The sequence below is a fragment of the Strongylocentrotus purpuratus genome, unplaced genomic scaffold (assembly GCF_000002235.5).
Source record: "Strongylocentrotus purpuratus isolate Spur 01 unplaced genomic scaffold, Spur_5.0 spur5_contig_842, whole genome shotgun sequence".
Taxonomy (NCBI): Eukaryota; Metazoa; Echinodermata; class Echinoidea; order Camarodonta; family Strongylocentrotidae; genus Strongylocentrotus; species Strongylocentrotus purpuratus.
Window position 1 is genome coordinate 149,045 of NW_022145549.1, and position 16,778 is coordinate 165,822.

At 36.4% G+C, this 16,778-nt stretch overlaps 1 protein-coding gene across 1 annotated transcript; it reads left to right on the forward strand.

The window, feature by feature from the left end:
• Positions 1-87: 87 nt before the first annotated feature.
• Positions 88-13,297, forward strand: LOC115925471 (methylosome protein 50-like). Its single transcript, XM_030989384.1, has 8 exons — positions 88-177; positions 3,344-3,529; positions 4,219-4,354; positions 5,148-5,268; positions 6,814-6,934; positions 9,275-9,386; positions 10,891-10,965; positions 11,429-13,297. The coding sequence occupies exons 1-8, from the start codon at positions 159-161 to the stop codon at positions 11,562-11,564; spliced, it is 906 nt and encodes a 301-aa protein (XP_030845244.1). The 5' UTR covers positions 88-158; the 3' UTR covers positions 11,565-13,297.
• Positions 13,298-16,778: the final 3,481 nt, after the last annotated feature.

The following is a 16,778-nucleotide window of genomic DNA, read 5'->3' on the forward strand; positions in this document are numbered from 1 at the left end:
CCTCATAGCACATGGCACTGAGGTCAGCACATGCGCAGATACAATACCGGGGAGGGTGATGAGACAAAGTTTCTTCTATCTTCCATAGAGAATGTACAGCAGTGTCAACAAATTCCTGATTTTACCTCAATATTGTTCAGGTTTCAGGATCTTCCCTGATGATTTCATATGATCTAAGTAGGCACCATCATAATCTGTCGCTTATATTTTATTGGTTCTGAAACTCTAACTTCTATCAGACTTTCCCGTTTTCTACCCATTATATTTGTATGGGACCCGGAAGTGCCTTTGCCACATATACCCATAGTGAGTGCTGCCCTCTATGACCAAATACCGTAGTGGAGATAGCGAGAATAACCATTTTAGAAATCAATATTGTATTAGTTCTGTCAGGGAAAAAAATACTCTAAACATTTTGGGGGCTACTGTTTAAGCTTGCTTGCATGGAAATAACGCTCTTTAATTTGTTTTGCATTGAACTCTTTTATGACTTTTGGGGGCTCTTTTTAGCATTTTGGGGGCTAATTTGCCCGGAGCACCCGTGTATTTTTTGCACTGAGTTCTGTAGCTCGTAATCCACAATCCTGGTCTGGTCTGGCTTGATAAAAAAAGTCAAACCTGCTTTAGTGACCACCTGTCTACAAAGACCACATTTGTTGTTTAACTTACAAATGTTTTCTCGTTGAAACATGTACTAAAGGAATCTGTCTACAAGACCACTTTTTCCGTTTCCCTTGGGCGGTCGCTATAGACAGGTTTGACTGTATCTGCTATTAAATCAAATGAACGAATGAACTGAATGTAGACGGAGGCATATTAGAGACGCAGTTGCATTCATTCTGTTGTTTCTCGAATAAAGGAAACAAATGTAGTTTCTGTAGCTTTTGTGCATAGTTTTCATAATTAACCTGAATACTAAAACTGAAGCAAATCAATCAATTCCATTTTATTTTAATTTGTATGTGTTTTTAAAAATATTTTGCATACATGTACATACAATTTGAGTGTGCATTTTTTCCCCTCGTTATGTACTGTACATGCATGCGTTATGTTTGAGATATGCTCTCTAATGCTTTTGTCTTGGTCAATAAAACAGTTGACAATAATAATAATATTAATGGGCATTTCTATAGCGCCATCTATCTAGAAATTCTATATCTGCATTTATTATTACCCCGGCTTTAGCCTAGCTGCCATTACAGCGCTCCAGCATTTCAAGTGGTACTAATTTCAAGGAATTAATTCCTGCCAGGTACCCATTTACATCACCTGGGTTGAGTGTTGCAAACGTAGATATCGTAATATCTTGCCAAAGGACATTAGTGCCGCAGCAGGACTCATGTGATCGACAGTCCGGTGACGTATCCACTCGACTACGACACCTCTGCAATTAAATGTACTTGAATTACTTGTACATAAAATTACCACAAAACCTTAATTTCTCAATTACCAGACATCTATAATTTCTATTTCTTCTGGTTCACAAGATTCATAAAGTCACTTTTTTCAAGGTGACATTTAGTTTCAAACACTCAAAATCCCCTGGAAATATTGATATGGACGAAAACATACTTTATTTGAGTTTTGAGGAGAAGAGGAAAGAAGTACCTCTGACAGCAACAATGCAGTTTTGACAGATCTCTAGACTATAGATCTATTTTATAACTTTCAAATAGCGAGTGGATATAATATAACGTTGATGAAACGTTATACAGTGTAGTATATGGTAGGCCTGTCTGCATGTGCATTACGCGTACGTACATTCGAACGTGCAACCTGCCTGCATTGTATCACATCTATAGCGCAGCTTGCTTGTGGTAGCCAGCCGAGACTGGCGCTCGGGCAAACCATGTAATATGAAAACCAGACTGATCTAAGTCTTCTCTCGGTTTCCCCTTTCCCCATTTATCTGGTACTATAAGACTTTAGTTATCAAAAATCTAAATTAATCAGCTTAATCAGACATGGCTTGTTTACCACAATATACTTTAACAAACAAGTTAAGGAATTGAGCAGGATCAATGCTTTTATGAGCAGAATCACTGAGTTTAACAGGTTATCCTGCTCGTATTTCACATTAAAAAAAAAATATTTTGTGCTTTTTTCTCTTTATTTTTATGATATTTCCTATAAGAAAAAATTAAAGACCGTCAATATTACTGGGCCAGATGGGATTAGACCCCCCAGCCAGTTCACTAACAGGTGGCTATCTCATCAACTCAGCTCTCAACTAACATAAGAAAAAGAGGATCATGGGGGACCAACAGGCACCGATTGGGGACGTGTTCTATATAGAGGGAGCAAGTAGCTACAAGTAGGACAGTGGGGCTTTAAGACCACCCGGTATAAATGTATTTGTTCTATTTCTTGAGAAAAAAAAAATGGAAAATAGACAAACAACATATCTCTAGGGTAAGGATAATGGATTTGGAACAAGAGATAAGATGAAAAATATATTCAGAGTTGAAAGTAGTATTGTATTTTATTTTGACTACTGGTAGGGTATACTGTACCAACCAATACTTTTTGATTCTAGTCTATTTTAAACATTTCTGTGTACGTGTATGGATGGCATGTTATGTTTCTGGAAAATGGACAAACGGCATATTTTTTGGATAAGGAATTGGAACAAGAGATAAGATGAAAAATATATTCAGAGTTGAAAGTAGTACCGGAATTGTATTTTATTTTGACTACTGGTAGGGTATACCGTACCAACCAATACTTTTTGATTCTAGTCTATTTTAAACATTTCTGTGTACGTGTATGGATGGCATGTTATGTTTCTGGAAAATGGACAAACAGCATATTTTTGGGATAAGGAATTGGAACAAGAGATAAGATGAAAAATATATTCAGATTTGAAAATAGTATTATTTTATTTTATTTTGACTACTGGTAGGGTATACAAACCAATAAATTTTTATTCTAGTTTATTTTAAACATTTTTCTGTGCATGTGTATACATGTAGATGGCATTTCATGCTTCAGTTCAAGCCTAGAATATATGGAGCGGTCAGTGGCATCAAAGACGTAACTCCATTGTGGCCATTTTGAGAAAAAGTGGTTTAAAGTCACTGAGCACTTGGGCCTTAAGGAGTTAAGTCTATCTTTCACTAGCCATTGACTTCAATGGGGGTGTTAGGTAGAGTTAAGTCTTTCTGTTTCCTGGAAAGCCCACACTTTTCTGAACATTTTGATATCAAATACTCATTTTGGCAAAATATGGAGTTACGTCTTTGTGTCACTGAACCCTCGATTGAACTTGTAAGGCACGAACATTTGTTTCCTCTCATGTACAGGGATAGTTATAATTAACTGGAAGGATTTGTTTTCTTTGTAGATGGTTCGGTGATCTTAGCTGCATCTGGACTAACTGGGAGACTTTGGACGGGTTCTCTATGGTACTATGAAGATTCTACGAGTGCTCCAGATGTAAATAGATGCAGTGCAGGCGTGCGTACAGAAGCAGGGATCACAGACGTGGAATGGATAGATGAAAACAGACTAGCTATTGGATCTGATACAGGTACATGCATGCATGGTGTATGGTGTATGTGTGGTGTATGGTATGGTAATGCACGCTGCGTGTAAATGAAATTCAATACATGTTTATGAGAAGTCGCACCATGCACTGCACAGTCTTGTTTCGAGGCCACTGCTGCTACAATCATCTGTGTGCACATGTTATTACTTATGAAGGTTGCAGGTTTACAGTGTTATCGCCTTGCTAGTAAGATTGTCGACCCATTTTATAAAACAATAATACACAGGTTTTCGTTTGTGACGTTATGGCGATGCAGCGCTAATCAGGTATTCACAATGGCACAAAATACACTCGGCTATGCCTCGTGAATGTTATTGCACCATAGTGAATACCCTCATGCGCTGCATCGACCATAACGGGGAAAAAATTAATATTTATTTTTCAGGGGCTACTTTTCAAGCTTGCCTGCATAAAAATAACACTCTAAAATTTGTTTTGCATTGAACTCCATGCACATTTAAAGGGGCTCTTTTGGGCATTTCGGGGGCAAATTCGCCCTGAGCCCCCGTGTATTTGTTTCACTGGACCATTACACACTCACACCTGTGTATTATTTGTATAAAACTGTATTTATAAAATGTGATAGTGAAAAGATGATTGTTGCCAATTTGGAAAGGGAATACTGATTCATTTAACTTTTATTATGATAATATTAATTTCTTTTTCTTAAGGTGCAATTGAGATTTGGCAGCTGGAGAGCAACGCTTTCCGCAATTTGTTCTATCTGTACGAGCACGACAGTGCAGTGAACTCTGTCAGTGTGAACTCTAACAAGACTAGGGTCATCAGCGGTTCATCCGACAGACTGTGAGTATGCATGATTACACAACAGGGACCCGTTTCACAAAGCCTTTTTCAATGACAAATAAGAAAGATCAGTGACAAATCTGCTGATAATCAATCAGAAGCAAGGATTTCAGTAGCTTATAACACAAACTGTCATTTGTCACTGATGACAAGTTTTGTGAAACACCCCCCTGCTCTCTATTCTGCTAATCTACTCAAACACACCTCAAGATCTAAAATCAGTTTTTAGGCGAAGACAGAGAGCTGACCAAATGAACATGCCGCTAGACCAACTCACATGTATCTCAAATATGTATTTTAATAGCCTCATTTCATGGACTCTTTGAGCCATGACCTTCAAACTTGGTACTACTATCTATAACATCTTATATAGGGAGATGAAATGAAGATCTTGAGGGAAACCTTCTTCTTAAAGAGAAGGTTGAGTTCTGGGAAGAGGTGAAAAATAATTTGTAAGCATAAGCAAGTGTGGAAGAACATCAGTTAAAACATGCTTCCCGAAAAGCATGGCTCTTCATATGACTTCATATTCTAAATATGTCATGTAACATCATAAAAATTGGGACAGATTTGTACGCCACGTGTTCGTGTAGTCCCATATACATCTTTCTGTGTACAATGCTTGTAACATTACCAAGACTTGGCCAAATTTTTTATCATTTTGATGATCCAAGAACCTTGCAGTACACACCAATACTTATACGCTAGATGATCAACCTTTTCTGATCGATTCCACAACGTTTCTTTCACAATGCAATCGCATGACCATAACTGGTCTTTATCTTTAATACAGGATCAAGCTATGGGATCTAGCTACACAGCGCTCTATTGGTACTCTCAATGTTCACACAGCGAAGGTAGAACAGCTGGCGTGTAGTCCCAACGAACTAGAAGTCTTTGTTTCATGCTCCCAGGTAATCACACTTTGAATATGATGGACAAAGAAAGAGGACAAAATATACAGTTCCTCATTCTACCCTCAACAAATGCTGTGGTATACAAAGGAACATCACTTCACTGCTATTATGTAAAAACAGGTGAATATGCATGTGACACCTGTTCTCCACATTTTTACATAATAGCAGTGAAGGGATGTTCCTTTGTCTACCACAACAATTGTTGAGGGTAGAATGAGGAACTGTATATTTTGTCTGTCATGTTCATAGTGTCACACGTGTCATGCTCACCAGGTCAAGAGAACTGGACCCTGTTTCATAAAACTTGCTATCAATAACAAGTTACAAGCTACTGTTATAAGCTACTGAAATCATGGCATCTGATTGGCTGAGAGCAAATTTGTCATAGAAATTTAGCATTTGTTATTGATCAAAAGTTTTATGAAACGGGCCCCAGTACATTTGTATTTTAATCATTCAGATACAAATTGCATGTGTAACGTGTTGTATGGCAAACCCTAGTGTTTTTCCTACCTAGCAACAACTACTATATTTACTGTATGCATTATGCAATTCATATTGTGACTATTATTCATGGCCTTGAAACAAAGAACAATATGCAAAGATAATAATACATGAGATTTGATTAAGCGCTATTATCCATTCTAATTAAATGCTCAAGGCGCTTCATATTATTAGGGAACACACATTACATCTTGAAAAAGGAATCGTGTACAATTACATAAGAAAGAAAAAATATAAACTGAACGAATGAATGAATGAAAATTCATTAAATTTGGTTACATGACAAAAATGACCTATTGAACAATTTTGTTTTGACCTCTAGCAGTTCAGGGGGGTGTTTCACAAAGATCCTAAGTTGAACTTATCTCTAAGTTGGACTTAAAAAGTATGGACAGCCATTGGAGCCTTAAAATGAAATATATTCAAAAGCAAAAATTGGAGGATTTCAGACTTTTCATCAATTCCACATCAAGAACATGAAATCTCCCATGATAATAGAAAATATGAATGCTTTGAATCAACACTTTATGCCTTCTAAAAAAAAAATTACAAAATATTTTCAAGGATGCTAATGGCTTCCCATAAATTTTAAGTCCAACTTAGAGATAAGTTCAACTTAGGATCTTTGTGAAACACCCCCCAGGAGTTCTAAATGAATCACCTTCTACTCCTAAAATTGGCAACAATTGTTTGAATTTTCCAAAGTTTTATAAACCCTCTCTCAAAGATGACACTCAACCGGTGTGATGGCTCAGTCAGTAGAGCGTCTGCCTCACAACCGGGAGGTCATGGGTTCGAATCCCGGCCGCGTCATACCAAAAGACGTTAAAAGACGGGAGTTGCTGCTACCTTGTTTGGCGTTCAACAGTAAGGGATCGACGTCGATCTGGCGCTGCTCAGTGGCTGCTGGGCTCACGATCAATTGGGCAAAAGTAATTCCCATTTTCGGTTTAACCTAATAAATTTTGAGTGGACTTTAAAAGATTATTATTATTATTATTATTATTATATTGGTTTAATAATATGTATTTGTTACAGGATGGTTCAGTAATGTTATGGGATATGCGGAAAGCTAAACCAGCACAGCGTCTATCCTGTCCTTCAGGCCTGCCTACAAGTGTAGTTTGGAAACCAGGAGAATCCTATGTTATAGCAGTCGGTAAGCTTTAAAGTGACTTGGTAACATCTTATTTATTTATTTATTTATTTCTGATATTTAGACAGGGTGACTCATTATCACCAATAATGGTGGTCTTCCATGAGGCCCTGTTTAACTTAATGAGGTACATTATAGTTTAACAAATATATATATGATAATAATATTAATAACAAAATCTTGAACATGAATTTATAACAGCAATAAACAATAAGTAAGAACATATATACATATATACATTGTTGAATGTTGATGAAAAATCTGCGTAATTTTTGTATGAAATGTTATACTTACCGGTACTATTTTCCTTCTACTGTACTAACCCTCTAATGTGCAAAAAATCCTGAAAAATTCTCAAACCACAAAGATATCAATAATTTTCTTTGAAGGCGTCACTGTGCAACACCCTCTAACAGTAAATTCTCCCAACCGTTTTGGATTTTCCCAACCATTTTTCCATTGAAAAAAAACACACGTCTGTCTTTTTTAATGTCTGGAACGGTACATGTAGAGCCAATTCATTGCTTTGTGACGATTTACATTCACCTAAAATGTGATTAAATTGGAGTAATATACATGTAGTTGGAAGAATTAAGGAATCGATCAGATGAGTATTTCCCAATTTTTATCATTAGCAATGGTCTGTTTTCACTCAAACTTTCAGATTATCTTTAATTGTACCTCTAGCATTGAAGTCACTACCTAAGCACCATTTTCTCTCATCCCTTTAAAGTCAATTTCTTCCTCATAGTTTGATGAATGATCCAGCTATGTTGTTTTTAACGATGTCATCCTTGACCGAGTAGACCTAACAAAGATAATTTTGTCATTTAAATTGTATGTTCTTTCAAATTTGACACTCAGTTTTTCATTTTCTCACAATGAAATATTTTGTGTAGCGCCATCTGCAACAAAACTTAAAGGTAATACAAAGTTTTGGGAAATTTTGAAAATTGGGTGGATAGTGATTCTTTACCATTTCGATAGATTTGGATGCCCCTGTGGATGTGTAACAAGCACTAGGAAATTTAGCCCCTAAAACACTTTTGCTTTCGAGAAAAATTGAATATAAAAATTTACCGGTGCTCCCGGTAAATTTGGATAAATTTCAAATAGTGCCTACAGCCGTACAATGGTAGCTGCGACCATGAAAATATTAGAATATGTAGTTGTGATATATAATTTCCAAACGGGAATAGCTAGTCGGTCGATTTTAGTCAAGAAACATTGTTTTATAGCTTAATTAATATCTTGACCCTGAGAGGGAGCTATACAACATAAAGAGATTATTATTAACAATTTCATAACTTTAGACTCGATTTCAACTGCGACAACGATCACTGAATATTATAGGATCGCATATGCTTCCAATATATATTTATTTGGACCAAACTCATGATCCCATACCAGAACTTTGTATTACCTTTAACTTAACTATCCATCTAAGTATCAGCTGAGATGTACAGGGGTATTATTGTGTTTAGGGCCTGTCTTATGAAGAGAATATGGATTAGAATCGATCCCCAGCTTAAAACCAATAATTTTAATTTTTTTTAAAAACCTGATGAGTTTTATTGGTCAGGAAACAATGATTTACAAAATATTAAATTAAATATTACATTTTTTTGCAGAAAAATAAAGGAATAATCATATTGTTTCACACTTACAATCATGTTGTTTCACATTTCAGTGTAACATTAAAAAACAATCACCACAACATGAACAAAACAAAAAATGTTGCAACAAAAACAAACAAATCTATCCCCTGAAATGTTTTGCACATAAAATAACGTTTATCATAAAGCAACGCAGAAATACTTGCTGATAATTATGGTGATTGGTACATTTGAGTTTTGCTTTTTAAAGGTAAAGACCAGTATTGGAGACACCCCAATTTCAAAAAATGAAATGGAAGCTCTTTATTACCAATGATCAATCATGTGAAAGAATATGTTTTGACTATTATACATGATGATACAAATTTTGCAGGGAAACCGCTTACTAATTGATATAGTTGGTAAATTAGTTTATCTCTTGGACTGTGAGAGATAAACGCATGTGTTGCGCACGTGTGCGTAGTCCCATATACATCTTTCTGTGTACAGTGCTTGTAACTTTACGAAGTCTGGGCCAAATTTCTTATCATTTTGATGATTCCAGAACCTTGCAGTACACACCTATACTTATATGCTAGATGATCAACCTTTTCTGATCGATTCCACAACGTTTCTTTCACACAATGCAATCGCATGACCATAACTGGTCTTTATCTTTAAATGATGTATCAAATGTTACATATTTAATGCTTTGAAATTCCTTGCCTTTGTATTTTGTGCTGTGCAGGTGACGAGAGTGGTAGCATCACTCTACTAGACGCTCGTAGTCATCAAAACGCAGCTATTGTTACATCAGCTCACACGAGGGCAGTACACAGGCTAGCCTTCTCCACCAAATCGTAAGCTAATTTCTATCTCATTTTTTAGTCTGTTGCATTGTGCCTATGCGTGCTATTCAGTTTTAGCATGAGTGGTGATTAGGTGAATTGGTATGAATTTGGTGTTTGACTCTTATTTATTATTTCTTCTAGTTCATTCCCATCAACTTCTCTGCAATAGGCTTTTTTCATAATGTAACCAAATTTAATGCATACTTTGTGAAGTGCCTCATACAAATCACCCCTTTAATCTCAACAGTCAGAATGCGAATGGCATACAGTATTTTTGTTAGGTAGGACAAACGTGACTTGCCCCTACCTAGCAACACATAAAATATGAAGTGTGCATTCTGACTATTGAAATACAATTATTCTTTACAGGTGAATAAAATAATTACATGTACTTAAAGGTAAAGACCAGTATTGGAAGCGCCCCAATTTCAAAAAATGAAATGGAAGCTTTTATACCAATCATGTGAAAGAATATGTTTTGAATATTACATGACGATAACATTTTTGACGGGAAACCGCCTACTGATTGATATATTTGGTAAATTAGTATATCTATATACTGTTGAGAGATACAAATGCACGTGTCGCGCACGTGTGTGTAGTCCCATATACATCTTTCTGTGTACAGTGGTTCTTATATTATGAAGACTTGGCCAAATTTCTTATAATTTTTATGATTCCAGAACCTTGCAGTACATCTATGCTAGATGATCAACCTTTTCTGATCAATTTCACGTTTCTTTCACTATGCAATTGCATGACCATAACTGGTCTTTAGCTTTAAAGTTTGAAAATTCTTTAAATGATTTCATTTCAATGGTATGATCTGGAGGATGGTTTAGGCTGCTTTCAACTTTTTTCCCCCTGGCGCATCTTGTATCTTGTATTCATCGTGAACCTTATTTTTTAAAATTTTTGTTGTTGTTGTTGAAATAAATCTTTATTTAGATAAAATCACAGATAGTACATAAATATTCATAACAAAGCACTTAATCACATGTTTAAATGAGATCAAAGCAAATTATATATCTCTTTTTACTTGATAGCAGATTGTAAATCAGTAATTGTCTTCTTCCACTTAGTTATATTCAAATCTGTTGTCTTAGTTGTATTTTCCTCTACTTCTATTTTGTATTTCAACATAACCAAAAATATTTGCTTATTATTCTCGTTACTACATTTTTATTAAATTGATTTCCAAGTATTAAATCAATATGCGTCATGAAAACCATATGCAACACAAAAGGGTGAGAACTTAACATTTTTACAGAAGGAGTTACATAATAATATTTCAATAACGTTCCAAAATGGGTAAATATGTTCGCATTCAAAAAATACATGTATAATAGTACCAGGTTTTTTACAGTAATAACACAAATTGTTTTCTTTGATTTTCCATTTGAATAAATTAACAGGTGTTGGTAAAATATTATACATAAATTTAAAGTTGAATTGTATCAAGTAATTATCAAGTAATTAACCTTATTTTATTTATCAATACTTTTCTTCCCAGTCCTCTCTTACTTGCATCTGTATCTGATGATTGTACAGCAGCAGTTACTGAACTACAACCAGAGCTCAAACAAATGTAAGTTTGATCCCCCTTTTCAAAATTAATTTCATTGGGCTGATGAAGAAACTGTACTCTTGACAGTTGAAGAAAGAATATAAAACAATATACATACCGTTAAAGGGAGAGGGTCATCAGTTTCCATGAGCAGAAGGCCATAGTTCACCGACACCAGACTTGGTGGCCATACCATTAATGGCTGTCCAGATGTTGTGTGTCTGGACAGATTGTGTATCCAAACGGTTGGCCAAAAAATGGTAATTTGAAGAAGTTTACATGCAGTATTTCATTAATATTGAAGATTATGTTAGACGATGTTATAAAGGATAAATATTTATGACGATTAATGCTATTTGATGAATACATTTTTGTTATATCTGAAGGTAAAAGTGATGGCTTTATTCTGTTCATAAAGCATCTAGACACACAACCCTCCCCATCATACTGTATTTTCACACATTGATTTTGTTTGCCTTTGCAGATACCGTAGCTATGCCCACAATGACTTTGTTCATGGACTATCCTGGGATTCTCAGAGTAACAAGCTTCTAACCTGTGGTTGGGATCGCCAAGTCATATCTCATGATATCAACATAGCAACATCAATGGCCGTTTAGACAGTTCCAGCTATGGTCCTTTAGACAGCTCCAGCTATGGTCCTTTAGACAGCTCCATCTACAGCCCTTTAGACAGCTCCATCTACAGCCCTTTAGACAGCTCCATCTACGGCCCTTTAGACAGTTCCATCAACACCCTTTAGACAGCTCCATCTATGGCGCTTTAGACAATTCCACCAACGTCCTTTAGACAGTTCCACCAACGTCCTTTAGACAGTTCCATCAACGCCCTTTAGACAGCTCCATCTACGCCATTTAGACAGCTCCATCTACGGCCCTTTACAGAGCTCCATCTACGCCATTTAGACAGCTCCATCTACGGCCCTTTACACAGCTCCATCTACGCCATTTAGACAGCTCCATCTACGGCCCTTTAGACAGTTCCATCAACGCCCTTTAGACAGCTCCATCTATGGCCCTTTAGACAGTTCCACCAACGTCCTTTAGACAGTTCCACCAACGTCCTTTAGACAGTTCCATCAACGCCCTTTAGACAGCTCCATCTACGCCATTTAGACAGCTCCATCTACGGCCCTTTACAGAGCTCCATCTACGCCATTTACACAGCTCCATCTATGCCATTTAGACAGCTCCATCTACGGCCCTTTACGTAGCTCCATCTACGGCCCTTTAGACAGCTCCATCTACGGCCCTTTAGACAGTTCCATCTACGGTCCTTTAGACAGCTCCATCTACGCCCTTTAGACAGTTCCATCAACGTCCTTTAGACAGTTCCATCTACTGCCCTTTAGACAGCTCCAGCTAAGGTCCTTTAGACAGCTCCATCAATGGCCCTTAGACAGCTCCATCAACGCCCTTTAGACAGCAACATCAATGGCCCTTTAGACATTCCTCTATATCTAGTGCTGTACCAACCACCCCAAAAATATTTTGCTCTGTGTGTTAATAGGGGTTTGACATTGTTATACTCGATTCACCTGCAAGGAACCAAATCCAACTCGGGTTCCATGTGCTTGGCTTTATGTTCTTGATTTGCCTCAGGTTTGTTAACCCCTAGAATGCTAGGTACCGGTAAGATAATTGAGTTTGAGTTTGTACATTCCAGCTGTACACAAGTTTTTTGTTTGTTTAGGTCATTGCATGGTGCACTTTATTATACAACATTGTGCCATTAAGGAGTTTATGTAGTGCAAGGTTAACTATAAACAAATACAGTACTTTAATATAAGAAATTTCTTGCAACACTAGCTTTCTACAAATCCTAAAAGATAGCTGTTTTGCAGTACGGTAATGACATTTTTTTGGAGGTTGCCCAAAGATAATAGTCGTCATATTGCTTGATGATTATAACAACAGAGCCTGTGCATGAGGTTCATCCCGAAATCGTTCAAGCAACGGGCTAGAGCAGGGCAAATTCAGTGTTTGCACTGCATGGTGTGATCACCACACCATTGTTCAGCACCAAATTGTCTAGAACTAGCAACTTTTACCAAGTTGGCCAGTATGATGTCACTCCTGATTGTCTCACGGTAATATAATCATTGGATAGCAGTCAACATTGACATTGTGTGTATTCATAGCGTTGCATATCTACGTGTTTAGTTTATTTATAACCTTCCAGCGCAAGAACTGGCGTTTCACAAAGATCCCAAGTCAAACTTAACTCTAAGCTGGACTCAATACTATGGACTTAATAGTATGGAGAGCCATTTGTAGCCTTAAATAAAATATAGTCAAAAGCAAAAATTGAAGTATTTTAGACTTTTTATAAATTCCACATCATGAACATGAAATCTCCTTGATAATAAAAAAATGTAGATAATTTGAATCAACATTTTATGCCTTTTAAAATAACTTTTACAAAAATATTTTCATAGATGCTCAACTTAGGATCTTTGTGAAACACTCCTGGATAAATTTATGATGATGTCATGCCTCGTACCCGCCAAAAAGATTCATATTTACACGACTGTATAATGTGTAGCAGCCTACATGTGTCTCCTTGTATTATCTTGAATGCCTGTTAAGTATACTTTGAGAGTTTCAAGTCTTTATGAGATAAAAACAATGTTCAGCAAGTCATTATGGCCTGTGCATGTGAAAGGTGCACCTCATGAAGATGTCTGCAATTTCCTCTTCTTCTATTTTTTTTGTTTTCATGCGATTGGAAAGTGTGCACATCGTGTGCTTCGATGAATGGGATAATAATATATGTAAAGCACTTACAGACCGTATAAGGTATTAAGCACTTTACATGTATAAATCCATACTTATTATTATTTCGTATTGTGTTTAACCTAGATAATAGTTTATACTTTTGGTATCCCTCCATTTCATTGGATTGTACATTTATCATTTTGTACACTTTTATTTCATGTTTTGTGGAAATAAATCCAAATAAAAATACTGCAGCTGTGGTCAAACTCTTTCAATGTTCATGGCTTCATTCTATTGAAATCTAATATATTGTAATCATTGAATGAAACATTTGATGATAGTGACTGTTGTGTAAATGCTCTTACAAGCGTGCATCTCATGTTTATTGTGCTCCAATTTCACAACCCAATTAATTAGCCCAGAGGCCAACAAGTATAGGGCTTGAGCATATCATATACCCATTGTATAAGTATAGGGCTTGAGCATATCATATACCCATTGTATTAAGTATAGGGCTTGAGCATATCATATACCCATTGTATTAAGTATAGGGCTTGAGCATATCATATACCCATTGTAGTATAAGGCTTGAGCATATCATATACCCATTGTAGTATAGGGCTTGAGCATATTATACCCATTGTATATTAAGTACAGGGCTTGAGCATATCATATACCCATTGTAGTATAGGGCTTGAGCATATCATATAACCCATTGTAGTGTAGGGCTCCAGCATATATACCCATTGTAGTATTGTGCTTGAGCATATATACCCATTGTAGTAAAGGACTTGAGCATATCATATACCCATTGTAGTATAGGGCTTGAGCATATCATATACCCATTGTAGTATAGGGCTTGAGTATATCATATACCCATTGTACATGTATAAGGAAAACATGTAGACTAATGTCTTGACAAAAAATAAATGCACTTGCAAGGTTGTGTATTCAGACAGTTGATTAAACAGCATTTCAAAGAAGTTTAAAAGCAATATTTCATTAATCTTTTAAGACTTATGCTGGACATAAGTGTCTGTGATATGGTGTTATATTGAAGCCCTAACAAAATTGCACTCCAAAATGATCAAGAAGTGCCTCAAAAAAGTAAAAACCTTAGAGTGACTGGTTTTACCATACTCATTTTCCCCAATAGACCACAGTGTTATGAAAACTGGCAAACACAAATTTTAATTTAGATTTTCGATCATACATATCTTGATAATTAGACAGGCGATCGGCTTGTAAAAGTCATAGGGTTCCTGACTGACCTAAAGGTTTATAATTATCATTTCATTGCAGCACGAGCTAAATCAAGGAATTTTTTTTGAAGGATCTAGGACAAAGTTACCGGATCCCTTTAAAAAGACTTGGTAACATTGCCTCAGATTCTGAAACAAAATCATGGATTTAGCTCATGCTGCAATCATAACTACAAACCTTTAGGTCAGTCAGGAATCCCATGACTTTTACATGCGGATTGCCTGTCTGATTATCAAGATATGTATGATCGAAAATCTAAATTAAAATTTGTGTTTGCCAGTTTTCATAACACTGTGGTCTATTGGGGAAAATGAGTATGGTAAAACCAGTCACTCTAAGGTTTTTACTTTTTTGAGGCACTTCTTGATCATTTTGGAGTGCAATTTTGTTAGGGCTTCAATATAACACCATATCACAGACACTTATGTCCAGCATAAGTCTTAAAAGATTAATGAAATATTGCTTTTAAACTTCTTTGAAATGCTGTTTAATCAACTGTCTGAATACACAACCTTGCAAGTGCATTTATTTTTTGGAAATCAAAATCAAATTTTACATTTTCCTAACAGTTTTCATAACCTCAGTCTTTCGGGAAAACGAGTATGGTAAAACTGGTCACTCAAAGATTTTTTATTTTTTTGAGGCACTTCTTGATCATTTTGATGCGCAATTTTTTTTAGGGCTTCAACATTACACCATATCACAGACACTGATAACACGTAGGGCCCTTACAGGATGCCTTTAACACCTCTTCCTTTCTTTCTCCTTACTTGCTCCTTTCTTTCTGCTGCCCTCTACGTGTGTAATCAGTTGATCTTCATCTTTCCTCTTCACAGTTACATACCATCCCAGTCTACCGTATCTAATCTTCTCCCTTATTCCGTCACTTTTACTTCCCTTCGCACCTCATCGTTCCCCTCCTCTCACACCTCTCAGACATCTCATCTCTGCAGCTTCCAGCTTCTTCACATGCCCAGGGGGGTGTTTCACAAAGATTCTAAGTCGAACTTAACTCAAGTTGGACTTAAATATTAGGGAGAGAATATTTTCAAGGATGCTAATGGCTTTCAATAATTGTTGAAAGCCATTAGCATCCTTGAAAATATTCTGAAAACTTCTTTCAAAAGGCATAAAATGTTGATTTAAATCATTCATATTTTCTATTAACATGGGAGATTTCATGTTCTTGATGCGGAATTTATGAAAAGTCTAAAATACTTGAATTTTTGCTTTTGAATATATTTCATTATAAGGCTACAAATGGCTCTCCCTAATATTTAAGTCCAACTTAGAGATAAGTTAAACTTAGGATCTTTGTGAAACACCCCCAGGTCTCTCCTCCATATAATGGAGAGCTTTCGATTTGCACGACTGACGTGATCTACGACATGAAACGGTCACAGAGACCTGCGCATGCGTCAAGTTGAGGATTAAGTCCTCAATTAGATCCTACGACAGCATTCAAGGTAAATCTTCATTCCGGTAGTGGTGAAAATGAGAACTTCAGCTGAAAATTGATCTCTACAAGAGCGGGTTGCCGTCGAGTAGCGACATCAAAAGTTTTTTTTTAAGACGGGGACTTGTGAGAAGACGTGGCACAGTGAGTAAATTTCACACTGTAGATCAAGTAGGTTGTAAGGATCAAAGGCTACCCAATGTTACCGGGTGGGCCATCCTCTTCTATACTTGGGCTCTTATAGTCTCATTCTATTGTCGGTCATTACACCACACTTTTCCTGTGCCTAAAAGGGGTGCATACAGGCATAAATGCGTATACACATGGCAAAAACACACTGGTCAAATTTGGTTGAAATTTGGGCTTAGCAAAGTTAG

Coding starts and splice junctions, on each gene's coding strand:
- LOC115925471 (XM_030989384.1), top strand. Junction 6,935..9,274: donor ATCCTATGTTATAGCAGTCG/GTAAGCTTTAAA, acceptor TGTGCTGTGCAG/GTGACGAGAGTGGTAGCATC. Junction 9,387..10,890: donor CTAGCCTTCTCCACCAAATC/GTAAGCTAATTT, acceptor TTTTCTTCCCAG/TCCTCTCTTACTTGCATCTG.